The sequence below is a fragment of the Mytilus galloprovincialis genome, chromosome 2, assembly GCF_965363235.1.
Source record: "Mytilus galloprovincialis chromosome 2, xbMytGall1.hap1.1, whole genome shotgun sequence".
Taxonomy (NCBI): domain Eukaryota; kingdom Metazoa; phylum Mollusca; class Bivalvia; order Mytilida; family Mytilidae; genus Mytilus; species Mytilus galloprovincialis.
In genome coordinates, this window is record NC_134839.1 from 19,491,711 (window position 1) to 19,519,669 (window position 27,959).

The 27,959-nt window shown below is 32.6% G+C and overlaps 1 protein-coding gene and 1 long non-coding RNA gene across 3 annotated transcripts; one reads left to right on the plus strand and one right to left on the minus strand.

The window, feature by feature from the left end:
- Window positions 1-165: 165 nt before the first annotated feature.
- LOC143062144 (uncharacterized) lies at window positions 166-25,380 on the minus strand. Its single transcript, XR_012974574.1, has 3 exons — window positions 25,243-25,380; window positions 24,079-24,160; window positions 166-281 (listed from the first exon to the last, which is right to left on the minus strand). It is a non-coding gene; the product is annotated as an uncharacterized LOC143062144 (long non-coding RNA).
- On the plus strand, window positions 8,260-16,419 carry LOC143063058 (uncharacterized). 2 transcript variants are annotated; one of them, XM_076234980.1, is made up of 3 exons: window positions 8,260-8,435; window positions 11,590-13,799; window positions 14,699-16,419. In XM_076234980.1, the coding sequence occupies exons 2-3, from the start codon at window positions 11,601-11,603 to the stop codon at window positions 15,308-15,310; spliced, it is 2,811 nt and encodes a 936-aa protein (XP_076091095.1). In that variant the 5' UTR covers window positions 8,260-8,435; window positions 11,590-11,600; the 3' UTR covers window positions 15,311-16,419. The 2 variants fall into 2 exon arrangements, with proteins under 2 accessions (XP_076091095.1, XP_076091097.1); XM_076234982.1 differs by lacking the exon at window positions 8,260-8,435 and adding an exon at window positions 8,455-9,173.
- Window positions 25,381-27,959: the final 2,579 nt, after the last annotated feature.

Here is a 27,959-nt window from a genome sequence, read left to right on the forward strand (position 1 = left end):
TGGAACCCCTCCCCTTTTTATCCTAAGTTGGGAACTCCCTTTTAAAACGGCTGGATCCGCCCTTGTCTGTAGGTCAAATAACTTGACCTTGTTAAAACGGGACACTGAGTGGAAATGTAAATAGTTTTTTTTTCTGCTTTTTGTTTTGATAAACAACAATATTAATAACAACGCATTATGTTTATTATTGAATATAACAATAAAAACATAGGTTTACATACAAAATAACTATGATCTCTTGCTTTCAGTTCTCTAGCAACCAACGTCATTCCAAAAGTTTCCTGAAATTATAAGAAAAAATGCGTTCGACTGATATTTTTTTCTACTGAAAATATAAATTTATGTTTAGTAATCATAAGCGTTCTTTATACAGAATCAGAATTATAAAAATATTGTTTTACTTATGTATAATATGTGTATTTGTATTCTTTTGTTAATTTAAGTTGACTGATGTTCGCCATGCGTGTTTTTCCTTTCACAATTCGTAATATTAAAAATCTTAATTCTTTTATTAGTCTATTGAATTTAACTTTCAGTTGGACCTCGGGATTGTATATAGCGGTCAAATGTATAAAAAAAAGATGTGGTATGATTGCCAATGAGACAACTGACCACAAAAGACCAAAATGACATAGACATTATAACAACTATAGGTTACCGTACGGCCTTCAACAATGAGCAAAGCCCATACCGCACAGTCAGTTATAAAAGGCACCGATATGATACTGTAAAAGAATTCAAACGAGAAAACTAACGGCCTTATTTATATAAAATAAACTGTTATAAACAGAGATATGTCTCGCTTTTTTGTAATTTCGATAATGCAAATGTTGAAATAAAAAACAGCAACACTTTAACATATAATTAGTTTAGCAAATATTCAAATGGTAATGAGATGTGCCAATGTTAATACAACTGCCTACCAAGTATCATTGACCTACCACTACGGGCTCCCCATAAACTGACCTAATCACAAACTAATACATGAAAACTAAGCAAAAGTTTCAAAGTCAATAGACCATGACTGAGGGGGCGGGGCCAAATAATTTCCATGGAAATGAGGTATGCAAATGTTTATACAACTGCATACCAATTATCATTAACCTTCGACTAGTGGTTCCCTGTAAAATGACCTAATCACAAACTAATACATTAAAACTAAGCAAAAATTTCAAAGTCAATAGACCATGAATGAGGGGGCGGGGCCAAATAATCTCCATGGAAATGAGATATGCTGATGCTTATACAACTGCAGACCAGTTATCATTACTTTACCGCTAGTGGTTCCCCATACACTGACCTTTTCACAAACTAATACATGAAAACTAAGCAAAAGTTTCAAAGTCAATAGACCATAACTGAGGGGGCGGGGTCAAATAATCTCCATGGTAATGAGATGTGCCAATACTTATACAACTGTATACAATATATCTTTGACTTACCACTAGTGGTTCACCATAAACTAGACATAGTCACAAACTAATTCATTGTTGATGCCGCCGTCGCCGCCGACGCCGGAAAGAACATACCTATGTCTCGCTTTTTGACTCCGTCAAGCGAGACAAAAATGAAGTTTAGATTTGATTAGAACAGTAATGGATGTGCAATGAATCATACATATATAAATATTCTTGTTGTATTTAATGTTAGTTTATACATGTTCATGTGTTGTCCGATTAACCAACTAACTAAATAGGCAGGGTGACAAGTTCCTGATTCAGCGGCCTAATTTATATGTCAGTAAATTCTAAAAAATGTGTCTAATCCTTAAAATTCTCTACCCAAATATTCTTATTCACATGTCTCGCGAATGAATAAATACAAAATGTATCACAAATAATTCGACATATTTTTTTTACATAGGTTGCCAAATTAGTTTCGCGAATATTGTCAAACGAAGAGTAAACCAAGGAAAACAATTCTAATGAACCAATCACATTCAAGTACCCATTTATATGGAAATTGTTTAAAAGAATTATAAAGATGGGATGGATAATATCTAGAAAATAAAATTACTCAAATATACTAAAATATAATTCTTATATGATTTGCATATTAGGGAATACGTTGATATGATTGGTCGAGAGGACTTCCGGTCGTTGATCTTGACGTTGGTTATTTTTCGATAGACGACGTTGACAGAACTTCTTTTCGTAACCAATGTTAACAAGCATGGTGGATAATGTGAGACCATTTTTTAACCTGAAATGTTGCTGTTTTTTTTTTATTCCAGTATGTTTTTCAACAAATGATTTGAGGGTTGATAGTGATATAGTTTTATTGAATGTATTAAATGTTAGAGATTTGCCAAAGGCTTGGATATAAAGACTTGTTCTTTTATTATTTCTATTATGAAGTCTGTGATTAGTTGGAATTATCTTTCTCTTTTCATGAGGAATTTCTCCAGGTTCATACATTTCATCATCATTACACTTTTCTTTCTTGTCAGTCTTAGAGATGGATAGTAAATCAAAGGAATTTTTTGTAGAAACTGTGTAAAACTCAGACACACTAGTGCAATTATTCTGGTTGGCTTTGGGAACATATTTAAAGCTGCTACCAATATTAGAAACTGCACACAACTTGACAGTAGTACAATGTTTAGCCTTTGGTCTCAAAATTTGTTTGGACTTTCTGTAAGGTTCTGTTTTAGCAATTGGATTATTTACTGCTTCAGTTAGTTTAGTATCAATAATTTTGTTTGTTGACTTATTGGATGAGAATTTAAAATTACTAAGAGATTCCTGGATGCCCATTTTGTCAACTGGGTTTATGAGGGGTGGAAAATCCTCCACGTTGAACTGAAATTGCATTTTAAATAGAGTCAATAGGTATTTTTTTGTATTTTTTTTAAATTAAAAAAAATACTATTTCAGAAGTATTAAATTTTACATTTAATATAAAATAGAATTATATCATTATATCATAACAGAAACATATCAGAGCCAAAACAAAATTAAAATATTAAACCACACACATAATGATGTTGAAAAACAGTATCAAAACTGTTCTTCTTTACTTGAGTTAAAGGAACTTTCTTTAAAACCACCAATACTACATTATATATACGATAAGATTTTCGTAAATGAAGTATTTCAAAACTGAATTACATTTGTAAGTGTAAACGTGTTCAATTATTAAAAAAAGAACAAAGTTAAAGAGAAAATTTTACAAGTCTAAGAGCAACCAACACTCGGCAGCAGATTATGCCAGATAAAATGTACGTCAGAAAAGAACGCTGATGACAAATTACGTGTAGCGTTCTGTTTACTGAGGAAGTTCAGGTGTTAGTGCGATCGATTGGGTTTTATGAGGAGGTTCAGGATAGTACTATCGATTAATGATAATCAATGATTTGATTATAAAAACATCGAGCCACCAACTTTTATTTACCGGAAACGAAGTATATAAATATAAAATATAATGCAGTTCTCTTGCGGTACGAATACCAAATAATTCCGGTTTATTTAAAGCAGTACGATTTATTATGGTTTGGAAACTTCAAAAGGAAAGCTAATTTAATATTTTTGAACATTTGTAACAGAAGAAAAATAGATGCAGCTGGAATGTAATAGCAGTGTGCGTCTTCTATCAGGTCCGACCGCCGCCCCTTTTTTACGTTACGTGTGTGACTGCTCGGAATCCTAATTTCATGTTGTCATTACATTTTTTCTACTCAGTAGAATTAGACAAATTTTAAACCAGATAATCTTTCTATATTCAGAAACATGAAAATAAAATTTGGAAAAATTGAGGCAAAGAATTTAATTTAAAGGGAAATTCCGCGATTTTTTACTTATCATCTAATTATGTTCATCTTAATATAAAAAACACATTTGCAAAGTTTTAAATTTATATTCCTTCTAATAACGGAGAAAATCAAGTATTTGAAACTTTTTTGGTTGAATTCTCGAGTGGGTCGTGACGTATTAGCCCGATTTAATGAATTCTGGGAAAAAATAAAATCTGTTTAACTCTTATAGCTTATCGACAATATACGTAATTAAAAGCGCACAGCTGACGAATGGTCGTAGTCATTAACCACAATACAAGAATGAACGAAAATGAATATGCATATACCGTTTTGTTTTGATGAATTAAACTCCTATTAAATTATCTAGTAAATGTTTTCGAATAAATTTCATTAATTATTGTTGAGAATTTTTTCATAAAATATTTATTGAACATTTTTACTGATATTGAACTGAAATTATTTCAGTTCTATTTACCGTTATTGTTTTGATAATCATTTCAATGCAACTAAAGTGTGAGCAGAGTGTGTATATTATTTTGTAAAGGTCACTGTATATTTCTCGGCTTGAGGTCAATTTGTTTACCTTGTAGCTATTTAGCCGCAGGTGTGAGTTCAACCGTACACAGGTATAAATGTTGTTATTTGGAAAGGATAAACAGAAAGGGTTAGAAAGAGTATGCTGTCACGATTTTAATACACGATGAGAATAAAGATACAATAATTAAATTGTGTAAATTAATTGAAAATAAAATTTCAGATTCGTAATTCCGAAAGTGTATAAAAATAAAAGGAAACAATTTTTGATTACTTTCTTGGCGGTAATTGGCGTAAATGAAGTAAAAAATGGTAGTTTTAATCTTTAATAAAAACTAAATGCAATATTACCCAATTTGTTATACCATTGCCAATCTGTTTGATATCATTGACTACCGGAATTTTTTAACTTGTATTCAAATCTGGCTGTGTTTAAATTCTTATAAAACTATAGCAATTTTAAAGTTTTTAATTGAAAAAAAAATACAACATACAAAATGCATGATTTTTTTGTTTTAGTTTCTTTTTAACATTTTATTCTTGCATAATTAAATTCATTTGACAATCATTTACACGAACTTTTTATGAAAAGAATACCAATTATCTAAGCTAAGGCATTATTTTTTTTGACAATTTTTTTTTTTAAATTCTATGATAATATTTTGTGCAATGTTGAACATGATAGCCGTCATTAATCCAAATAAGTAATACAGTAGTTGTAATAAAACTTATATCTTAGTCATGCATAACTGATATTGACGAATTTAGAATAGTTTGTCCATACATCGTTGTTCTTGCAACAATCATTATTAGTATACATACATGTAAGTTTCCTGACGTATAAGCGCCACTGAGGATGAGCTCCAGAGAAAGCAAAATAGTAGCGTTTCGTTCGTTTGTTTGTTGGGAAAGGAGAGGAAATGCAACCACTTGTACAGATAAACGACAGAATTACCATACAAGCATTTATAGTCAATACAAACAGAAAGAGTTCCCATCGTTGGACAGGGAATATGAAGGCTTCCAAGAATGAACTAGTGACATGTCTAACTCTGAACAGTTAGAAAACGGACTATCGACATCGACCGCTTGTTCTTGATATTTGAAACTGCATGCATATATACGTATACGTTTATGATTGTGATGAGTTCTTGCGACTGACAAAAACTAAATTCCTTCATGGTTATATCTTGCCATACTTTTATATTGGTTTGTAAGGTGATTACTCAAAATCATTATTTGAAAATCCTGTTTGTGAGATGTAGATTCATTTCAATACAGAAATTTCGTCTATGAATTAAGTTCCACAAGTGTATAACACGGAGAAGCTCTGAGGGTCCATTACTCCCATTTTGTTTGGGTGTGAACCATCGATGTTTACAGCAATATCAAAGAATAAGATGATGATGGTAGAAAGATCTATGGGCGTTATGTGGCAAATAGTACATGCATATCGGACCATGAGTTGTCAATTTGTATGAAAAGATTTCCGATACAACCATATTATTGAGAAGCAAGGTTTAAATGCTATACTCTCGTACTAGTATTACAGGGTTCTTGTCTTGTGGCGTTCACCTTAGACACACATCTTTTTAACGATGTTTAAAAAAACGACAGAACCAATTTAATGTCATATTTCCATATTTTTTTTAAATGTAACTAAAAGTCTTTTATCTGACAAGAATACCCCTATTTAGCGGACAAGTAATTTATTCTTTTTTCTGTTATTGAATACCAAGAGAGAAAATAAATCCCGAAATTAATTTGAAACTTTGATACTCAAAAGTTTGCCAGCAAAATATTCACATCCCTTGGGGATAATTAGTGTTCGTCCAGTGGCATATATTACAATTGTGATGACGAATTCCTTCCTTTGTTCGAGAACAATCTTATTGAAATATAAATCTGTGATTTTACTATTTCCCGTGACAACTTCAATGAACCAAAGCAAAAGTTATACATCGACCTGTATTTAAATCAAATTGGTTCTCTTCTTCTTCTGGTATACAATAGTCTATCGACATTCGATGATTACCTACTGTTGGCATACGTGGACTAGTCTATTTACAAACTTTTACCCCAATTTATTCAAAATATATGTTTTTTTTTTCTTATGTTAATGTATACATGTATATATTTTAAATTGCGCTTTAGTTCCATAACTTTCAACCCAGTCGTATAAACGAATCATCGGCAAGTGCGTACATTTTATAAATCAATATTTCTGGTATGTTCCAATCTGTCCTTCACCATTGACAATGAGTATATATTACATTTTCCCAAATTCACCCTTGGAAAAAATATTTAAATAGATTTTAATTCCATCAAATCTTATTTTTTGGGTATTATTTATATTTTTATGAATAATATTCTTTACACCAGAAATGTTATTTATAAACAAGCGTATGAGTTTAGTAATGACAAGTAAGACAGAGTTGTATATTATACATCTTATAGTTCAAAATGGAAAGTTATAAGTTATCAGCCGTGTACACTGATCAATACATGCAGAAGTGAAACGATGCATGAACTTGCAAGCCCGACAGGAAATCGCTTGAATACCTGGACGTGTCACCTCACACCCCTCCCAATACCTTTGAAAGTAATACCTGTAGCCATGTTGGTGATCAGATGAGGGAAGATTAAAAGTTATTTGAAAAAAGTTTATTACTTTAAAGAATTATGAACAAATTAGATTTTCGAAAACAATTTTCACGGATCACTTATTTATGATTTCAACTTTGACTTTTTACCTAATTCCAATATCAACAGTTTAAAAACAAAAGACCGTGGTAATTTAAAAAAAATAAGAATATTTTCCGTATCAACTTGAAGTTAGTAAGTCGGATAAAACAACCGTACGATTGCCAAGATATCGACATGCAATTACGACTACATCGGTTACTGTAGTTTTGTTCCTTTTGGGTTTATAGACATATCGATTTTATTAACCGGGAACGAAGACAAAATGGCTGAACGGATGGAAATGATTCTCTAAATTTAAAATCGATGGTGATCGCTTATCTAGCGGAATAAAACTATAATATCTATGAATTTGAGCATTTTTATGCCTAATGAACATAATATCAATTTTTGATTTTTTTGCGAAGTTTCCCTTTAAAGGGAAATTCCGCGATTTTTTACTTATCATCTAATTATGTTCATCTTAATATAAAAAACACATTTGCAAAGTTTTAAATTTATATTCCTTCTAATAACGGAGAAAATCAAGTATTTGAAACTTTTTTGGTTGAATTCTCGAGTGGGTCGTGACGTATTAGCCCGATTTAATGAATTCTGGGAAAAAATAAAATCTGTTTAACTCTTATAGCTTATCGACAATATACGTAATTAAAAGCGCACAGCTGACGAATGGTCGTAGTCATTAACCACAATACAAGAATGAACGAAAATGAATATGCATATACCGTTTTGTTTTGATGAATTAAACTCCTATTAAATTATCTAGTAAATGTTTTCGAATAAATTTCATTAATTATTGTTGAGAATTTTTTCATAAAATATTTATTGAACATTTTTACTGATATTGAACTGAAATTATTTCAGTTCTATTTACCGTTATAGTTTTGATAATCATTTCAATGCAACTAAAGTGTGAGCAGAGTGTGTATATTATTTTGTAAAGGTCACTGTATATTTCTCGGCTTGAGGTCAATTTGTTTACCTTGTAGCTATTTAGCCGCAGGTGTGAGTTCAACCGTACACAGGTATAAATGTTGTTATTTGGAAAGGATAAACAGAAAGGGTTAGAAAGAGTATGCTGTCACGATTTTAATACACGATGAGAATAAAGATACAATAATTAAATTGTGTAAATTAATTGAAAATAAAATTTCAGATTCGTAATTCCGAAAGTGTATAAAAATAAAAGGAAACAATTTTTGATTACTTTCTTGGCGGTAATTGGCGTAAATGAAGTAAAAAATGGTAGTTTTAATCTTTAATAAAAACAAGGATTTGTATAGTAAGAAGGATTGGAATCTCGTGGGCTTTTGCATAGACTGTAGTATAATATCTTCTGCGGCGAGAGATTTTGTGAGATTACCCGTGATGCATCTGGAAAATGCTAAACAAGCTCTGATTAATGGCTGACATTTGCATCACCTAAACAAACAGACATCGATATGTAAGTATCTACAATCTATATTTATCAAATATTATGCTTGAAATAAGAAGTTTAAAATGGTTCTGGTGTTATGAATAACTTTTACGATCGCAGTAAGAATACACGGCTCCATAGAATGAATTTGCATATTGACCGAAGTGACCTCACCCTATTACGCCTATTGGGCGGTCCTAACATCATTTTCTATTTTTATACTCCTTCCTCAAAAACCGGAGATGAGTGAAAATATTTATATTTTCTGATAGATATATGATTTCTTCGTGTATTGCATAAATTTCGTAGTGATTGGTGCAGTAGTTTTCGTAATTTTTCCCTTTTTTTGAGTTGATTACAACAAAAATGGCGTTCTGGAGCAAAAATGGGGGTGGCTTCGGAAAAATGATTAAAGTTTTTCAATTGGCCTAGAGTAACGTTCAAACATGTTTACAAACGTAAAACATTGGTGATAAAATGTATTGATGAAAGCTCAAACCGCTAAATAAGGGAATTGTGATACTTTTCTGTCTTGAAAAATCAATGTGGTTCTCAGATGAATCGCAATTTTTAACAGGCCGAAATTGGGAGGGGATCCAGTTGTCATTATCATCTGTTACTTCCTTCCTGTTTCTTCCGAAATGAAACAGTTAAACCATGTGTTTTGAGGTAGTTTAACATCAATTTTAACAAGCCATGGCCATGTTCCATAGAAAACACCATAGATTTGTCTTTGTCGATGTGGAAATGGACAATGCATTGATGGTAATCTTTTCAAATGTTTAGCCAGTTCAGCCCGTATGATCAAACGTTCAGCCCAATGTCAAGTTTATTTGTGAAAGTACTCACAGGCACTTTTTTCTATCCATATGAAGGTCGACTATATCCATCTTCTACTTTATAGTCGACCTTCATAGGGATAGATACATGTAGAAAGAAGTGGCACCACCTCAACACAACTCATCACAATACATTCTCTATTACTCTAATGAAAGCTTGAAGGTACTTCATTATATAAAATATAAAGCATTGCCTCCCGTTATGTACTCCCATCTGCATGTATATCTGACATCTGTTTAAACACATACATGTATCACATATTAAAAAAGAAGATGTGGTATGATTGCCAATGAGACAACTATCCACAAAAGACCAAAATGACACAATGCATGATATGAGCAGTTTTGATTCTTCCCTCGGCCCAACTTCTAGTCATTACATTGCCATGTTTACTTTGTATATATACATTTGTACATCTAAATAAAAAATAAGAAGATGCATAATATGAGCAGTCTTGAGACTTCTCACAACCCAACTGCTAGTAATTACATTGCCATGTTTACTATGTATATATATATATATATATATATTCATCTCATAAATAAAAAAAAACAAGATGCGGTATGATTTCAATTGAGACTTTTATTTCCCCAAAAAGAGACTAAATAACATCCAAGTTAACAATGTACAGAAGGAGATGATTGTTCAATTAGGACGTCATTTACAACAGCTTAATAACCCACATTTGTATGGTCAACAGACGTAACTAATTCATAGATAAGAAATTTAGATTGGTCTATATATATATATATATATGTATATATGCTTTGGTAGATTGTTATTAGGTTGTTAAGGTAAGCTTCTTCATTTAAATTTACATATATAAGAAAGAAGATGTGGTATATATGATTGCCAACGAGAGTTTACATGTTATGGAAATGAACAAAGTACATGTACATGTGAACAGACAGACAAGCATTGTTCGAAGATACACATGTGACATAATAACCAATTAATCTTTCTTAGTGCTATTCAAAAGCAAAATATATCTGATGTTCAAATGTGAATTAAAAAGAAAAATCTTACCATTGCACACCGATTATAATTTGGCAGAATTGAAAGTGCCCCTTTTTTAAGTCTAGATAAAACACTATAGATGTATAAGAAAAGGAAGATGTGGTATGATTGCCAATGAGACAACTCTCCACAAGAGACCAAAATGACAACTATATGTCACTGTAAGCCCTTTAACAATGAGCAAAGCCCATACCGCATAATCAGCTATAAAAGGCCCTAAAATGACCATGTAAAACAATTTACACTGGAAAACTAACAGCCTTATTTATATACAAAAAATGAATGAATGAATAACAAATATATATGTAACACATAAACACACGACAACCACTGAATTACAGGCTCCTGACTTGGGACAGGCATATACACACATAATATATCAATGTTATTACATTTAGGTTCTGGATTACCTTTTTTTATATGTACATATATATGTACACAGTTTACACAGTTAAGAGTAGTCCCACGATAACATGTTTAACCCTGTCACATTCTGTATGTATGTGCTTGCCCCAAGTCTGGAGAATGTTATTCAGTGGTTGCAGTCGTTTGTTGATGTGTTACTTATTTGTTTGTTCATACTTTGTACATAAATTAGGCCGTTAGTTTTCTCATATGAATTATTTTTGAATTTCATACCACATCTTTTTTTATATTGACTATGTAACATCCAGCAGGAAATTTATTTGCATATTTAGGATGAGAACATGTATATTAACCATGCATTGCACTAATCTTACACTCTGAGCTGGACTTTTAAAGTGCTAAATGAAACATAAATTGACAACTACATGTATATGTCCCTGTATAGCTTTCAACAATGATCAAAGCTCATACCACATGGTCAGCTATAAAAGACCCTGAAATGACAAATGTTAAACAATTTAAACAAGAAAACTAACAGCATAATTTATGTCGTCTATTCACAAAAAATAAACGAATAACTAATTTATATGTGACACATCAACAAACGACAACTACTGAATTACAGGCTCCTTACTTGGGACAGACACAGGCATCCAGGATGTGTTGTGATACATGATCATTGTGTTGAAAAAGCCATATTATAACATCTTTTTATTGCGAATATAAAAAAGAAGATGTGGTATGATTGCCAATGAGACAACTGTCCACAAGAGACCAGAATGACACATACATTAACAACTATACAATGTAGGTCACTGTACCGCCTTCAACAATGAGCAAATTATATACCGCATAGTCAGCTATAAAAAGGCCACAATGTAAAGCAATTCAAACGAGAAAAGTAACGGCCTTATTTATAAAAAAAACAACTTAATATTACATTTTTTTTTTTTTGCAGTATTCACCAAAATGCCAAAACTTAAGAAAAGAAGAAATGTCCCATCACAAAGAAAGGTCCCAAAAAAACCTAAGCAGTCGTCTGCCAACAGCAGTTTCAATCTTGACCATTCATACACCAGTCATGATCATGTAGACTTAACGACAGCATGCCTTGAAGAAGAAATAGAAATAGGATTGATAAATTCTGCGGAAATTGAAGACATCGAACCTAAGCAGTCGTCTGTCAACAGCAGTTTCAATCTTGACCATTCATACACCAGTCATGATCATGTAGACTTAACAACAGCATGCTTTGAAGAAGAAATGGAAATAGGATTGGTAAATCCTGCAGAAATTGAAGACATTGAACCTATACAGACACAGCTAGATCATGTAGATGTTGAAGATATACAACTAGAAGAGAGCCTTTATTCTGACCCTGTTAGTTCAACAATGCCTTATGAAGATTTGAAAAGTAATCTACAGAAATACCTAAGTACTTCATATACACTTGATCAAAACAGTGACTACATTCAAATTATGCAGTTGTACCCACCTACAGGCACTGCATCAGTAAAACTAAATGTTACCATTGACCAGAAGTTTGCAGCCAAAGTATTTGTTCACCGGATAGAACTTTGCTCTGATCACCAATTATGGAAAGATTTGCCAACAACATTTGATTCAATTATTAACATTCAGTCTTTACTATCTAAACTTGAGAGCTTCTCTGTGTGTGTTGGGAACTATGAAAATGACCTTATCGATGTAATACCAATTGGCAGCGCAGTGCAACATGCTAAACCTGCTTCAACAAACTGTCATGGTTATAGAGAAGGTGATTTCGGTGCAGTCAAGGGAACTATATCATATTCATCAACAGTCCGCAATGTTCAATGTGCACTCCTTGTGCAAGGTCACAGATGTTACCAGTGCAGTCAACTGAGACGTATTTTAGTAGGCAGGAAGTACAGACAAGAAGAAAAGCAACGCAAAACTCAGGAAACCTCAGGCCCAACTGACTATCTTCACAGTAAGATGCAGCACAGCAATATGTCAAAGCTACAGCTGATAGAAAAAATTCACCAACAGAAAGACAAAATTACAGATCTGCAGAATGAGATTCTACGCACTAAAAACCAGTTTCAACGAGAGATGGCAAGCAAAGGAGTTACACTAGACTTTAGCCAATCACTTGAAATTAAAGATACCATGGCAACATGCAATGCTGAGATGGAAAAAGCATGTCCTGATGAAAATTCATATCAAAGGTTGTTCTGGACTGAACAAATGAAGTGTATGAATCTACAGTCAACAAAGGGTATGCGATGGCATCCTATGATTTTGAGATGGTGTCTCTATCTCCGTCAAAAGTCGTCGTCAGCATATGATGCCCTGAGAGATTCCGGATTCATCACACTACCAAGTTCCAGAACCCTGTTTGATTACTCTCATTATACCCGGAGTGACAACGGATTTTTACCTGATGTCATTAAAGTCCTGAAGGAAGAAGCTACCAAAAGAGATATGTATAGCACAGAGGATGTTTGGAAAAATTATGTAGGAATTCTCTTTAATGAGATAAAAATCAAGTCTGACCTAGTTTATGACAAGCATACAGGGGAACTAATCGGTTATTGCAATCTCGACAAAGTTGGCAACCAAATTATGGACATGGAAAGGAGTTTTAAAGACAGTCCATCTAATGACATTGCAAAATACATGCTGGTCTTAATGGTAAGAGGTGTGGCTACAGATCTGAAGTTTCCTTTGGCTGGGTTTGCAACACTAAGCATTACAGCAGACTTTCTGTATCCCATAATCTGGAAAGCGATACGCATATTAGAGACAAGTGCTGCTCAACTTAAAGTTTTATTCCTAACCTGTGATGGTGCATCAGCAAACCGTAAATTTTTCAATCTTCACGGACAAGTTAATGACTTTGTTTACTTCACAGACAATCCGTTTTCAGAAGATGGCAGGAAAATTTACTTTGTGTCAGATGTTCCCCATTTAATTAAGACTACACGTAACTGCTACAGCAATTCATTTTCACACCTGAACACTCGCAAATTGTGGAATAATGGAAAAGACATATCCTGGATTCATTTGTTGACCATGTTTGAGCAACATTGTGAGATGTCACTTTACACTCCATGTCCAAAACTGACAAGAAGCCACCTTGACCTAACACCATTTGGACGCATGAAAGTGAATTTAGCTGCACAGGTAAGAATTATAATCATGTATGGATTAAGTTTACAAATTTATACATGTATATGAGCCTTAGTTTATATGGTACGAAATCAAAATAATTTAGTCTTTCTGATTTTATAATGCATTTTGAATATTGATATTTTAGCCCAACATTAATCATGTAAATGTGTGTTACATGCATATACATTTGTACACAAATATTTGTTTCTAAAATAGCAGGGGTCATATATCATATTGTACGATCCTTTCATTCAGATATACACATTATAAACAAGGCTCATACATTGTATGTTAGACACTTAACCAGCCATCTTTTGTTGGTGGGTCCCACTGCAGGCTTTAGAAACAATTTCTGGGGATTTCAAAATCAATCTCCCACATGATGACTGGTTTGTGTCTTGCGATTTTCATCTGATATGTTCATAAAAAAAGACTATTGGGCAGCAAAAACATCATATACATGTATCTCAAACTTTGATAGCATATTATATACTGTCGTACAGCATGTACAGAGTAAATTATTATTTGCACTATTGACATCTTGTTTCATTGTTGCAAAATAAATGTACAGTATAACTTGTACAATGTATAATAAATGAACATGTACCATATATATGCATTTGTACATGCTTGTATTAACTATACATGTAAATTCACAAATAGTACTTTTTGAAGAAGGAACAGGAATGTCCGTTTGATAATCATGAAAATTGCTACTTTAGGGAAACCGTCTTATATCATAAATCATAACTGCATAATAATGCGAGTTCTGGTTATTGTTATTCAATAGGAGTCCAATTAAAAAAAGTTGCATTAATCATGTTAATTTCTGAATTTACAGTTATTTATCATCATTATCATGTATATGTATGATTTGTTACAATTCTTTTAAAATGGATAATCAATTTCAGGTGCTGAGTTCTACTGTGGCAAATGCTTTGGAGATGATGTACGGTGATAATGTTAGTGAAACAGTTAATTTTCTCCGGATAATTGACAAATTTTTTGACTGTCTAAATGTCAGAAACCTCTATGAGGGACGAAATAAGCGGAATCCGAATTTGAATCCATACACCAATATAAATGACGAAAGGCTTCAGTGGCTTACTGGTGACTTTTTAAGTTATTTTGATTTGTGGGAGCAATCTGTTATGCAGAGACCAGGTGAATTTACAAACAAGCAGAGGAAAGGTATGCTTTTAAGTAGACAAACATTAACTGGTTTGAAGATAAGTGTGCTTTCCATTGTGGCATGTGTCAAATTTCTTCTTGAGATTGGAGCTAAGTTTGTTTTAACCCACAACTTCAACCAAGACCCACTCGAACAACATTTTGGGCATTATAGACATAGAGCTGGTGACAACTCAAATCCAACTGTGTATGATGTACGACACATGATGACGACAATGCGAGCCGTAGGAGCCCAGGCCTTGGCACCACGACACTCTAACATTAACAACAAGGAAAACAGAAATATGGTCATTGACAACAGCAAGTTACCAAAACGTGGAAATTACTTTTGATTAAATGTATAAATGTATGTTATATTTCTGTTCTTTTCCCTAACCATGCATTGCATTTGTGTATACATGTATGGTGTGTGATTAACATGTACAATCAACAATGATGTTAAGATAAATGTATTAAAAAAGCAGATATACAAAAAAGGTATGCAGTATCTTAATTTAAATGTATCGCAAATTTTTTGGTTCAATGAATTATATTACAGTTATATTTCTTCATGCAAAATAACTCGAGCTGTACTCGTTTTAGTTTATATGAATCTTCCACTTTAAGAATTGTCCCTTCGTCCTGAAATATCTGCCACTGGACATAAAACAAACTTTGTTAATGTGTAGGGGATCTTGCTTGTATTAATGATGTTTTCTGTCACATGGTTATTGTGATGTCAAATAGATTAAATTGTCTTTCTGGTCCTGAAATAGTTGCCACTGGACATAAAACAAACTTTCTGTTAATAATTTGTAAATAATTAGGTACTAGTTACTAGTAGTTTTGTTTGTTAATTTGTTGTGTACAATGTATTATATAATTAATTTAACATTTTGTAATATAAAATATATTTGTGTTATTTAAGGATGTACTTAGGTGAGGTTTTGGAATTTGTGTCAACTGTTGGGACTCCTTGGTGTTTTTCCATACAATACAATGTAAAATATTATGCCCCATAACACTCATGTATTTTTTCATATCAGACTTAATAGCTCATGAAAGGTCATTTACCAAAATTTTAGAAGATTCTTGATTTTCTTTCTTATGTTTTGAGACCCAAATAATACCCATGCAAATTAGATATAAGGTAAAAGTATGCCATATTTTAAATCTCAATTATCTGGAAAGAGAGGTCCATGACCTATCAATATTTTAGCTAATCTTTACTCTTAATTATATATATTAATGCTCTATAAGCTTATAATATCAATTTTAATTTCTTAATTTTTACCTATCCTCACCAAATTACATCCTTAACATAATCCGTTAAATGTCAGTTGTTGATGATTTTTTTTTTAACATTGTCTCACTTGTTTGAACATGTATATATATCTGACCCTAATTTATTTGTTAAATTGGATGTCTTTATTTTGATGTAAAAATAAATTATTGAACATCATCTATCAATTTCCTTTACATGCCAGATTTTTTATGTAAATATGTACGAGTAATGTCTTTGAGTAGTGAAATAAGGAGATGTGGTATAAGGTCGCCAATGAGACAACTATCCACCCAATAACAAATGAACATCTTATTAGTAACTGTATGTATGTTTCTTTACAGCCTTCATCAATGAGCAAACCTATCCGACATGTACAGAGATCAATTATAAAGACAAACTCAAAATAAAATATTTTTATTTCATACATTTTTTTGCACATCACAAAAGTCATTATGCTTTACAAGTACATATACATATGCTATAAAGTCAATACAAGCAAAGAATATTTAATGTGTACTATTTCTAGACTTTTCGACAGTAAACATATACTGGTAATGGTTATTCTCGCTCATTATTGTTCCTTACATCTACATTAAGCATTATGAAAGTTACAACACACAGAAAAGTCAGATTAATTAGAAACTATTTCCTTTAATGCTTTGCGTAAACCAGATGAAGCTTTGCTGCTGTTACTTATCTTATTTCTTTCAATACGGGTGAAAGCATACCCACGGACAGTCAGAAAGAGATGAATAATGTCTTCTGTCATGGATGACATGGTATCACAAGTCTCACCTTTGAACATAATGTCTGTATAGTACTTTACCATGAAGGATTCCATAAATGATTCTTTGAGGGGTTGTAATGACAGAGAGCTTGCACTATAAGGTGGACTTATAGATTTACGAACAATCGTTTCAAGTTCTCTTACTAGAAAGAAAAATGTATCACATGGTTTCTGAAGACCACCTCTGTATGTTTGGTAAACCACTTCCCATATGTAGTAACAAATGTAGTGTTATTAGTACTGTTCAACAATTTGCTTACTATGGACGATTTATTAGTGGAAACACAAGAGTAGCGTTTCTTCAATGCCTTTATGATGAAACCGGCTATATAATATAGGATAGACTGGTCATTTGTACTAAGATTGGACTGTTGTGTGTCGGATGCTTGCTTGACGACCTTAATTTGCTGCACAAAAAGCTCACCAATAATGTCCTCAATAAATAGTTGGATAAACAAATTCACAACAGTTGGGGTGATTGTTAGACACAATTCAGTTAGCTCTTCTTGAAGTGTGTGGTCACTTCTCAAACAATGTAACTGCCTAAACAGTTGCTCACGATCACTACATGTGGTCAGATTAGTAGAACTTGTTACAAATATGGTTTTAAATCTATTTCCCAATATTGAACGAATAGTTTCAGAAGAAGAAGCAAATTTGCACATAACACTAATGTCATCATTCAGAAGAAACGGATCATTTTCTATGTTGCTTAGGGTTGAAGAAAAGGCTGTTGGAAAGATTGTGTCAAAATCATTTCCACTAAACTGAAGATGTTTCTTCTCACTCTTAGGGTCAGATGTTTTAAATGTTTTGTTCTCACTAGCTTTAGCATCAATGTTGTGTTGTTTTTTTACATGGCCACGAAATCCGGCAATAGTTTTTAATTGTTTTTTACACTCAGGACATGTGTAATAAGTCTGGTCACCTGGACCTGAAGATGTCTTTGGTTTTTTAGGCTTAGAGCAGGTGTCATCACCACTTCCATCGCTGTTACTATTGTCGGTGTCATACTCTGTGTATTCACCTAATAAAAAATCAAGATCAATATCGTGATCCCAGGATAAAAAATCTGACATTTTCGATTAACTGATTCATTAATAATAATTATTGTAAGGATGTGTTAACTATTTATCATAAATCATTTTACTCAAAATAAGGACTAGCTTTCGAATTGATCTTTGATCTTGATTAAAAATAGATTTTTATGTAAACAAGTATTATCTTTTATTATTGACTAATTTGTTTATTTAGTTAATCGGGACAATTGATTGAAATGAAACTTAACAGAACAAAGCTTGTAAAAACACTGCCTCTTACACATTTCAATAATTAGTTAAACACTTTAATTACGCTTGTCAACAAAAGAAAGTGGGAATAAAAAAGAATTAATTAACGTTTGATTTAAAAACTGAACAATTTATTTCATTTGAAACAAAAGAAAAATATCCTTACCACCGCAACACTGTTTAGAAGGAACAAAAACATGAAAACAATTGAATACGTTTTCACAAAATTTACCGGAAAAAAATTGTTCCGATATCGTAAGTGACGAGTAGTAGTAGTGGGCTAGTGGCGAGTAGCGAAGTCTCGCCGAAGTATCGCCGCGGAAGAGATTACGATAAACCGCGAGATTCCAATCCTTCTTACTATACAAATCCTTGATAAAAACTAAATGCAATATTACCCAATTTGTTATACCATTGCCAATCTGTTTGATATCATTGACTACCGGAATTTTTTAACTTGTATTCAAATCTGGCTGTGTTTAAATTCTTATAAAACTATAGCAATTTTAAAGTTTTTAATTGAAAAAAAAATACAACATACAAAATGCATGATTTTTTTGTTTTAGTTTCTTTTTAACATTTTATTCTTGCATAATTAAATTCATTTGACAATCATTTACACGAACTTTTTATGAAAAGAATACCAATTATCTAAGCTAAGGCATTATTTTTTTTGACAATTTTTTTTTTTAAATTCTATGATAATATTTTGTGCAATGTTGAACATGATAGCCGTCATTAATCCAAATAAGTAATACAGTAGTTGTAATAAAACTTATATCTTAGTCATGCATAACTGATATTGACGAATTTAGAATAGTTTGTCCATACATCGTTGTTCTTGCAACAATCATTATTAGTATACATACATGTAAGTTTCCTGACGTATAAGCGCCACTGAGGATGAGCTCCAGAGAAAGCAAAATAGTAGCGTTTCGTTCGTTTGTTTGTTGGGAAAGGAGAGGAAATGCAACCACTTGTACAGATAAACGACAGAATTACCATACAAGCATTTATAGTCAATACAAACAGAAAGAGTTCCCATCGTTGGACAGGGAATATGAAGGCTTCCAAGAATGAACTAGTGACATGTCTAACTCTGAACAGTTAGAAAACGGACTATCGACATCGACCGCTTGTTCTTGATATTTGAAACTGCATGCATATATACGTATACGTTTATGATTGTGATGAGTTCTTGCGACTGACAAAAACTAAATTCCTTCATGGTTATATCTTGCCATACTTTTATATTGGTTTGTAAGGTGATTACTCAAAATCATTATTTGAAAATCCTGTTTGTGAGATGTAGATTCATTTCAATACAGAAATTTCGTCTATGAATTAAGTTCCACAAGTGTATAACACGGAGAAGCTCTGAGGGTCCATTACTCCCATTTTGTTTGGGTGTGAACCATCGATGTTTACAGCAATATCAAAGAATAAGATGATGATGGTAGAAAGATCTATGGGCGTTATGTGGCAAATAGTACATGCATATCGGACCATGAGTTGTCAATTTGTATGAAAAGATTTCCGATACAACCATATTATTGAGAAGCAAGGTTTAAATGCTATACTCTCGTACTAGTATTACAGGGTTCTTGTCTTGTGGCGTTCACCTTAGACACACATCTTTTTAACGATGTTTAAAAAAACGACAGAACCAATTTAATGTCATATTTCCATATTTTTTTTAAATGTAACTAAAAGTCTTTTATCTGACAAGAATACCCCTATTTAGCGGACAAGTAATTTATTCTTTTTTCTGTTATTGAATACCAAGAGAGAAAATAAATCCCGAAATTAATTTGAAACTTTGATACTCAAAAGTTTGCCAGCAAAATATTCACATCCCTTGGGGATAATTAGTGTTCGTCCAGTGGCATATATTACAATTGTGATGACGAATTCCTTCCTTTGTTCGAGAACAATCTTATTGAAATATAAATCTGTGATTTTACTATTTCCCGTGACAACTTCAATGAACCAAAGCAAAAGTTATACATCGACCTGTATTTAAATCAAATTGGTTCTCTTCTTCTTCTGGTATACAATAGTCTATCGACATTCGATGATTACCTACTGTTGGCATACGTGGACTAGTCTATTTACAAACTTTTACCCCAATTTATTCAAAATATATGTTTTTTTTTTCTTATGTTAATGTATACATGTATATATTTTAAATTGCGCTTTAGTTTCATAACTTTCAACCCAGTCGTATAAACGAATCATCGGCAAGTGCGTACATTTTATAAATCAATATTTCTGGTATGTTCCAATCTGTCCTTCACCATTGACAATGAGTATATATTACATTTTCCCAAATTCACCCTTGGAAAAAATATTTAAATAGATTTTAATTCCATCAAATCTTATTTTTTGGGTATTATTTATATTTTTATGAATAATATTCTTTACACCAGAAATGTTATTTATAAACAAGCGTATGAGTTTAGTAATGACAAGTAAGACAGAGTTGTATATTATACATCTGATAGTTCAAAATGGAAAGTTATAAGTTATCAGCCGTGTACACTGATCAATACATGCAGAAGTGAAACGATGCATGAACTTGCAAGCCCGACAGGAAATCGCTTGAATACCTGGACGTGTCACCTCACACCCCTCCCAATACCTTTGAAAGTAATACCTGTAGCCATGTTGGTGATCAGATGAGGGAAGATTAAAAGTTATTTGAAAAAAGTTTATTACTTTAAAGAATTATGAACAAATTAGATTTTCGAAAACAATTTTCACGGATCACTTATTTATGATTTCAACTTTGACTTTTTACCTAATTCCAATATCAACAGTTTAAAAACAAAAGACCGTGGTAATTTAAAAAAAATAAGAATATTTTCCGTATCAACTTGAAGTTAGTAAGTCGGATAAAACAACCGTACGATTGCCAAGATATCGACATGCAATTACGACTACATCGGTTACTGTAGTTTTGTTCCTTTTGGGTTTATAGACATATCGATTTTATTAACCGGGAACGAAGACAAAATGGCTGAACGGATGGAAATGATTCTCTAAATTTAAAATCGATGGTGATCGCTTATCTAGCGGAATAAAACTATAATATCTATGAATTTGAGCATTTTTATGCCTAATGAACATAATATCAATTTTTGATTTTTTTGCGAAGTTTCCCTTTAATTTTTTTTTATTTTAAATGAAAAGATGAAAAACAGTGTCATCCCTCCGTGAACTTTACACTATAAATCAATCTTGTTTTTCTCTATATCTAATCGATAGAATTGTCTTAAATTTTAAAAAAGCATACAATATATACTCAAGATAATTACCGAAATGTATGAAAAAATTTGAGGCGACCATTTTTTTGAATTTGCTAATTAATGAGGCCGAGCCGAAACTCTAGCGAAAAAAGTGGGGGAAAAATTTCGAAAACTATTTCCAGAAATATTTTTTTTTAATTTTTTTTTTTAATACATATGGTTTTTTTCAAGGACACTAGTTACTAAGGATTCCTCATTTCACTTCCGTGCAGCAAATAACTCATATTTACACTAAAACGCTAACAATTTCTAAAATATACCGCTCTTGCTATGAAAAACATTGAAAAATGAGACCCCGGCATTAAAATGGGAACAAATTTTTGCCCTGGCTTGAACACCCGTGTTCTTTACAAATTTCGATGCCAAAAACTCACAAGAATAGGATGTAAAAAAAATTAGCAAATCAAAGGATAGGTATTTTTTTGTTCCCATTTTTGATTTAGCCATTTAATCCTACATGGCCGAAAATCAAAATCCGAAATTCTATGTTCAGATAGGAAAAAATAATATTTCCTTATATTTCAATGTTCAAAAATGAAAATAATATGTAAACTCATATATTTTTCTCATACAAATATGCTTATAAACGACAGTATGTATCGTCGGTACTTTGCCGCAAACGTATAAAAAAAATATACAAAAGCGCGCCATTTTACAGTTGACGTCGGCCGACGCAAAATAGTCCAATTTTCGGCGTAGGACTACTGAGCGCCGCCGAATCACATTTAGGCCAAAAAGGCACATCCGGTTGTCCTACTGCAAAGATGGCGGCGATGATAACAACGACGTAAACAAAATTTGTTTTCATTGCGCGTTAATCGTTAACAAAATTATTACATTGGTTGCAATAAATTACATTGATTTTCCAGTTAGATAAAAACCGATAATTTCACATGTGAAATAAATAGAGATTAATACATGGCCTTTTTCATATCAGCCTGGGTATCATCCCGAGACCCCCATATCAGCCCGAGACGGAGTCGAGGTGCTGATATGGGTCGAGGGATGACACCCAGGCTGATATGGAAAAGGCCATGTATTAATCGCTTTATCATATACTTCCGACAATAGTTTTATGTAAGGCAAATAAACTAATGCAATAACTAAAACAGTCAAACATTTTATAAAGAAAATTAAAATTATGAATCAAATATACTATAGTTGTCCAACAACAGCATCATTAACTCCTTATATATTTATGGTAACATTTCCTATAGAGGCATTTTGAAACATTGAAAATTTGGAAGAGTTTTACGATCATTACTACTCCATGTTTGTTGTACTATAAAATGATTCATAATTGTCAATGGCATTTGTTAGCAAGTATTAAACTATCCCCACAAAAGTTCCCGTAAATTTTGACGTTGTCATAAAAAAACATCTGACGTCACAATGGAAAAGTAAACAACCGATACCGGAAACACCGGAAGTAACTTGCACGAGAGGCACTATTATGGGTTTTGTGCACGAGATGCACCTGATATGGGTTATCAGCCCGGGTTGGAAATTATGGCTTGTGTACTTCCGCTCATTACACATATGCAAAAGCTATCATATCATTGCTAAGTATATGATAAACGTGGTTATTTCACTCTCTGACGTCATACAACAATAGGCGTTGTCAAGACGTCGATAACGTCGGATCAAAACAAATTGTAAATGCGTAGGAAAAACATATAGTCTGTTAGTCCCTTACATTTTCTACATTAATTTCATAAAAAAAAGCCATTTGACAATGTAATAAAAAGTATATACTTTTTAAAAAGTATATGCTGCGCACTCGTTTAATCCATGCGTCGTTCGGTCACGCGTTGTCTTATTTTTTGATATTCAAATATGGCGATTAGTTATACTAGATAAATAATAAACACAAAAACATTCGTTTGAATGATAATAGGAGTTTTTGAAGTTTATTTTTTTATCAGATATATAATTTCATTGAGTACATATTTCTGTGTTAACTAAAAATATATTCATGCGCAAGGCCCATTCAATGACATAAATATACAATTGACGTGTGATAGAGGTAACGAGTGTGGAGAAATATATTCCCTATCTCCTATTTTAATGAATACTGTAGGATAAAACGATCCTATTTTATTCATCAGAAGTTACGAATCTCATCAGTTGTTATTTTTTTGTCGTTGGATTTCTGTCTCAAAGACGTTTATAATAAGTTTTTATTCATATTACAACCAATTTTTAATTATTATTTTATTCTTTTCCTGGAGTATTGACCCTTTATTCGAATTCGAAATTCTTTTTACACCAAACCCGCGTATTTTGGCAGTACTCAGTCAATTGCCGAGCATCAATTTAGGCCTATACAAAACAGTTACATTTTCTTTCTTCCATGTAACATTAGCATGGCGCTTTTTCAATAAAATTAATAACAAATTGAAATATTCCGAAATAGGACGTGTGGTTGTAGAAAATAAAAGACAACCCTCACCATTATTTTGACTCTCTTGGGCATTTACATCTTTCTTCTGGTGGAACATCCTTCAAAGCCTGTTCAATATGTTTTCCACAACCTGAAAAAATATCCCATTTGATTAAAAACAAAAACAAAAAACAAACCAGGGAAAAATGTCATAAAACTTGGGTATCACATGGGTATCACATGCAGTAATACATAAAACTTGGGTATCACATGGGTATCACATGCATTAATACATAAAACTTGGGTATCACATGGGTATCACATGCAGTAATACATAAAACTTGGGTATCACATGCAGTAATACATAAAACTTGGGTATCACATGCAGTAATACATAAATCTTGGGTATCACATGCAGTAAAACATTGTAACCAAACTTTGGTATCACATGCAGTAATACATTGTAACCATGATGAATGTTGATTGATATTAAGAAAAATAAAAATAAATTTTAAAATGCCTTCTGATTGTTGTCAGCTCATCAAAAGTACGGTTTCTACAGAAAAATACATATAATATAATGAGTAAGGCCTTTCAACTGATTTTTTATAGTTCAACTTTGTTCTTATATTGTGGTATTGTTACACCACTACATGTATCCTAGGTTATGCTGAGTTTTCGCGTACCCGCAAAATGGTTTAACCCTGTATCTATCCCAAATCATGAGCCTGTATTTTAATGATTTTCGTTTACCGATGTAAATCATATTTGTTTTGCGTTTATTGATGCGTACATAAACTAGGCCGTGACTTTTCTTGTCTTAAATGTCGTACATTTGACATTTTGGACCTCTTATAGCTGACTATACAGTTTGGGTTTTGAACTATAAAATACGTTTGTCTTTTAAAAACATGGATTTTTGCAAAATGTAGAAAATCGGAATAAAATGCATACTCAATACAGGCCAATGTATTTGGAAATAAGAGTCATATAAAAAATTCTAAATAATATCTAGAAAATAAAATTACTCCGATATACTAAAAGTATTCATCAGAAGTTATGAACCTCATCAGTTGTTATTTTTTTTTTTTTTTTTGTCGTTGGATTTCTGTCTCAGAGACGTCGTTAAAAAAAAATAACGAAGATTGCATACGACATTGTTTCAAATTCCTCTAGAACAGAACCCAAGTGTAAAGTCTTCAATCAGTATTGGTAGTTTATTACATTACTTACCTGACCAGGTTGGCTTGTTGCATTTTTCACAGGTTACTTTGGAACACATTTTTTCCTTCGCGCTCAGCAATAACTATTGACGTTGTCAATGGTTGTAATTGTGGATAGGTGTTGATAACGTCCGGTTGTCAAGGATGCGCTGTGCAACTTCCATCTAAACAAAAGCAGCCGTCATGCATGACATAGGCACTTGCATGTATGGCTGCTTGTACTGGTCGAAATTTTAATATTTGAAAAAAAATACACAAAACAGAACTAAATATTAATATATTGCTGATTATGAACAGTTAAGGGACGACATCAAAAGATCAATGTAAGATAAAAAACTTAATTCAAATAGTTTGGGGGTGGGGGGTTGAACTGCTGCAAGATTTGGTTATCCGACATTGATTTTTACATATATCCATATGGGTCAATCAATTTTTCCCAAATTAAGTTAATAGGGGGGTAGGGGGGGGGTCAGTGAAAAAACTATTTGAATTAAGTTTTTTATCCTTCATTGAACTTTTGATGTCGTCCCTAAGATAACTCATTAACCTTTACATCCTTTCGATCCTATTTACTTATATTTTTTGTAATTCAAAACGTTCTCAGAAAGTTTGTGACGGATTTACACTAATCAGTTAAGAGTGATATGTGTACTGATTGATACTTTCTTTTGTCGCTTGATCGGGGAGAATATTAGTCATCTTGCCTTTAATCAGTGGTGAACTAAATTTAACGCAGATATTTTCTAAACCGGTGTTTAATTTTGCGTAGGCATTTTCTAAACCGATATAAAATTCCGTACACCCCTGATCGTACCAAAATAACGAATTTATTTCGTATGAAGCGTTACTCTGTTTATGTCATTAATAGTTATCCCATAAGGACGCGGTGTGTCAGTGTAAGATCATCCCGATGGCCGGAGGCCAGAGGGTGATCTTACACTGACACACCAAGTCCGAATGGGATAACTATTTTACATCCCAGCTGTTTTAGATTAGACGAAAAACCATTTATAATTCATAAAATCTAGTTTAGAACGCCACACAACCATTATTATATACTTTATATATTACTTTATGATGTATACCCTATATGACCCCCTAACACGATGAGTAGATATCAAACAATGTCAACTCGCCCCACTGGCCATTCGACCCACACTATATCGCCACTTTATGAAAAAATCGCCCCACTCTTGTAACCGACTCGCCCAACTTTAAAAAAGTGTAAAATCGAATTGAACAATCAGTCTGACATCTCATTCATTTAACGAAAAGGGTTTAAACCCCACTGAGTAAAGGTCTGCCAACTCGCCCCAGTTATAAAAGTATCTTGCTTCCTTTAAGTACGTAAATTTCTGATAGTTCGTATCCAGTCGTCCTGGTGAAGTGGTATGTGTCGTGGCTTGATATGCTAAAGGTCTTGAGTTCGAATCCCAGCATATACACTGGATTTTTTCTGCGTGAATTTTGATAGATAGTCTTCTCCGTATAATTAATTATAAGTTTTATACTGGATTTGACATTCCCGCCAAAATGTTACAGAACAAAGGAAAGCATGCATAACAAAGAAACTTAAACTGGGGTGATCTGGTAGGGGTGATCCGGCTCAGATCACCCCTGTTAGAACAAAGCAGCTGGGATGTAACATCTGAGAATACAATTAAGAAATAATTATAAAGTACTTCCACTATAAAAAATGTACGATGTTTATATTCAAATGTTGCTATTTTAATTGGGGGTGCGAAAGTTTATTATTTTTGTAATTTTGCATTTGTTTCTCTCGATTTTTACAAGAAGCAATATTAAAAATTGGGTTGATTTATTTTGACATTTTTTGTTTGTTTGGGGTATTTTGGCCATATTTTATCCAAGGGTGAAGTATGTAGGATCTTATTTACTCAAGGAAATTAACCAATCTGTTTGCAAGATTCTTGATCAATCATAGGAAATAATCAGCCTATAACTGCTTACATCCACTTCATTTGAACTCAGGTGGAATTTAACTCATTGTCAATTTTTTTTTTAAAGCCGTAAATTGTGTTATATATTAGATATGTATTATTAAGGTAACTACCCCCCCCCCCCCCAAAAAAAAATAGAAAAAAACCAACAGCTTACAAAATACATTTAATTGTTTTGTTGTAAACTATATTTCATTTTGAATAAAAACATCTTATACAATTTAAATTAAAATTTTCAGAGACAAGAATAAAGGGCATAGGATACAGCTATGATCCCAAGATGATTTTTTAAAGACAATTTGCATGCAAGCTATGTTTTACATAGTAAATACAAGTATGTTATAAAAAAAAATACGTTGATGTGCTGTACATGTACATGAGGTCGAAATTTAGGACATTTACTCAAAAGTTCGGTGTTTTGGACATAATTATTCTTGGGATAGACATCCCAAACTTTTTTATGACGTTGTCAAACAGATAACGTTTGTTTATTTGTTTTTCTCTGCGAATAACAACATTATAACCTTTTATTTACCGACTGAAGCACAGACGAACCCTTCTCCTTAGCGCTTCGTTATCTCGCGTTATTTGTTCCCTTCTAGCGAGAGTCAGTGGAGCTAATTTATGTAAATAACGAGTCTGTCCTTATGACATTATGTTTCTATTTTCTTAAAAGCCTTTTAATGAACAAGATATTCAAAGCATGACAAATGTAGTTATATTAATTTCAAGCTTCATGCAAAACGTGATGGTCACTTGTTTTTAG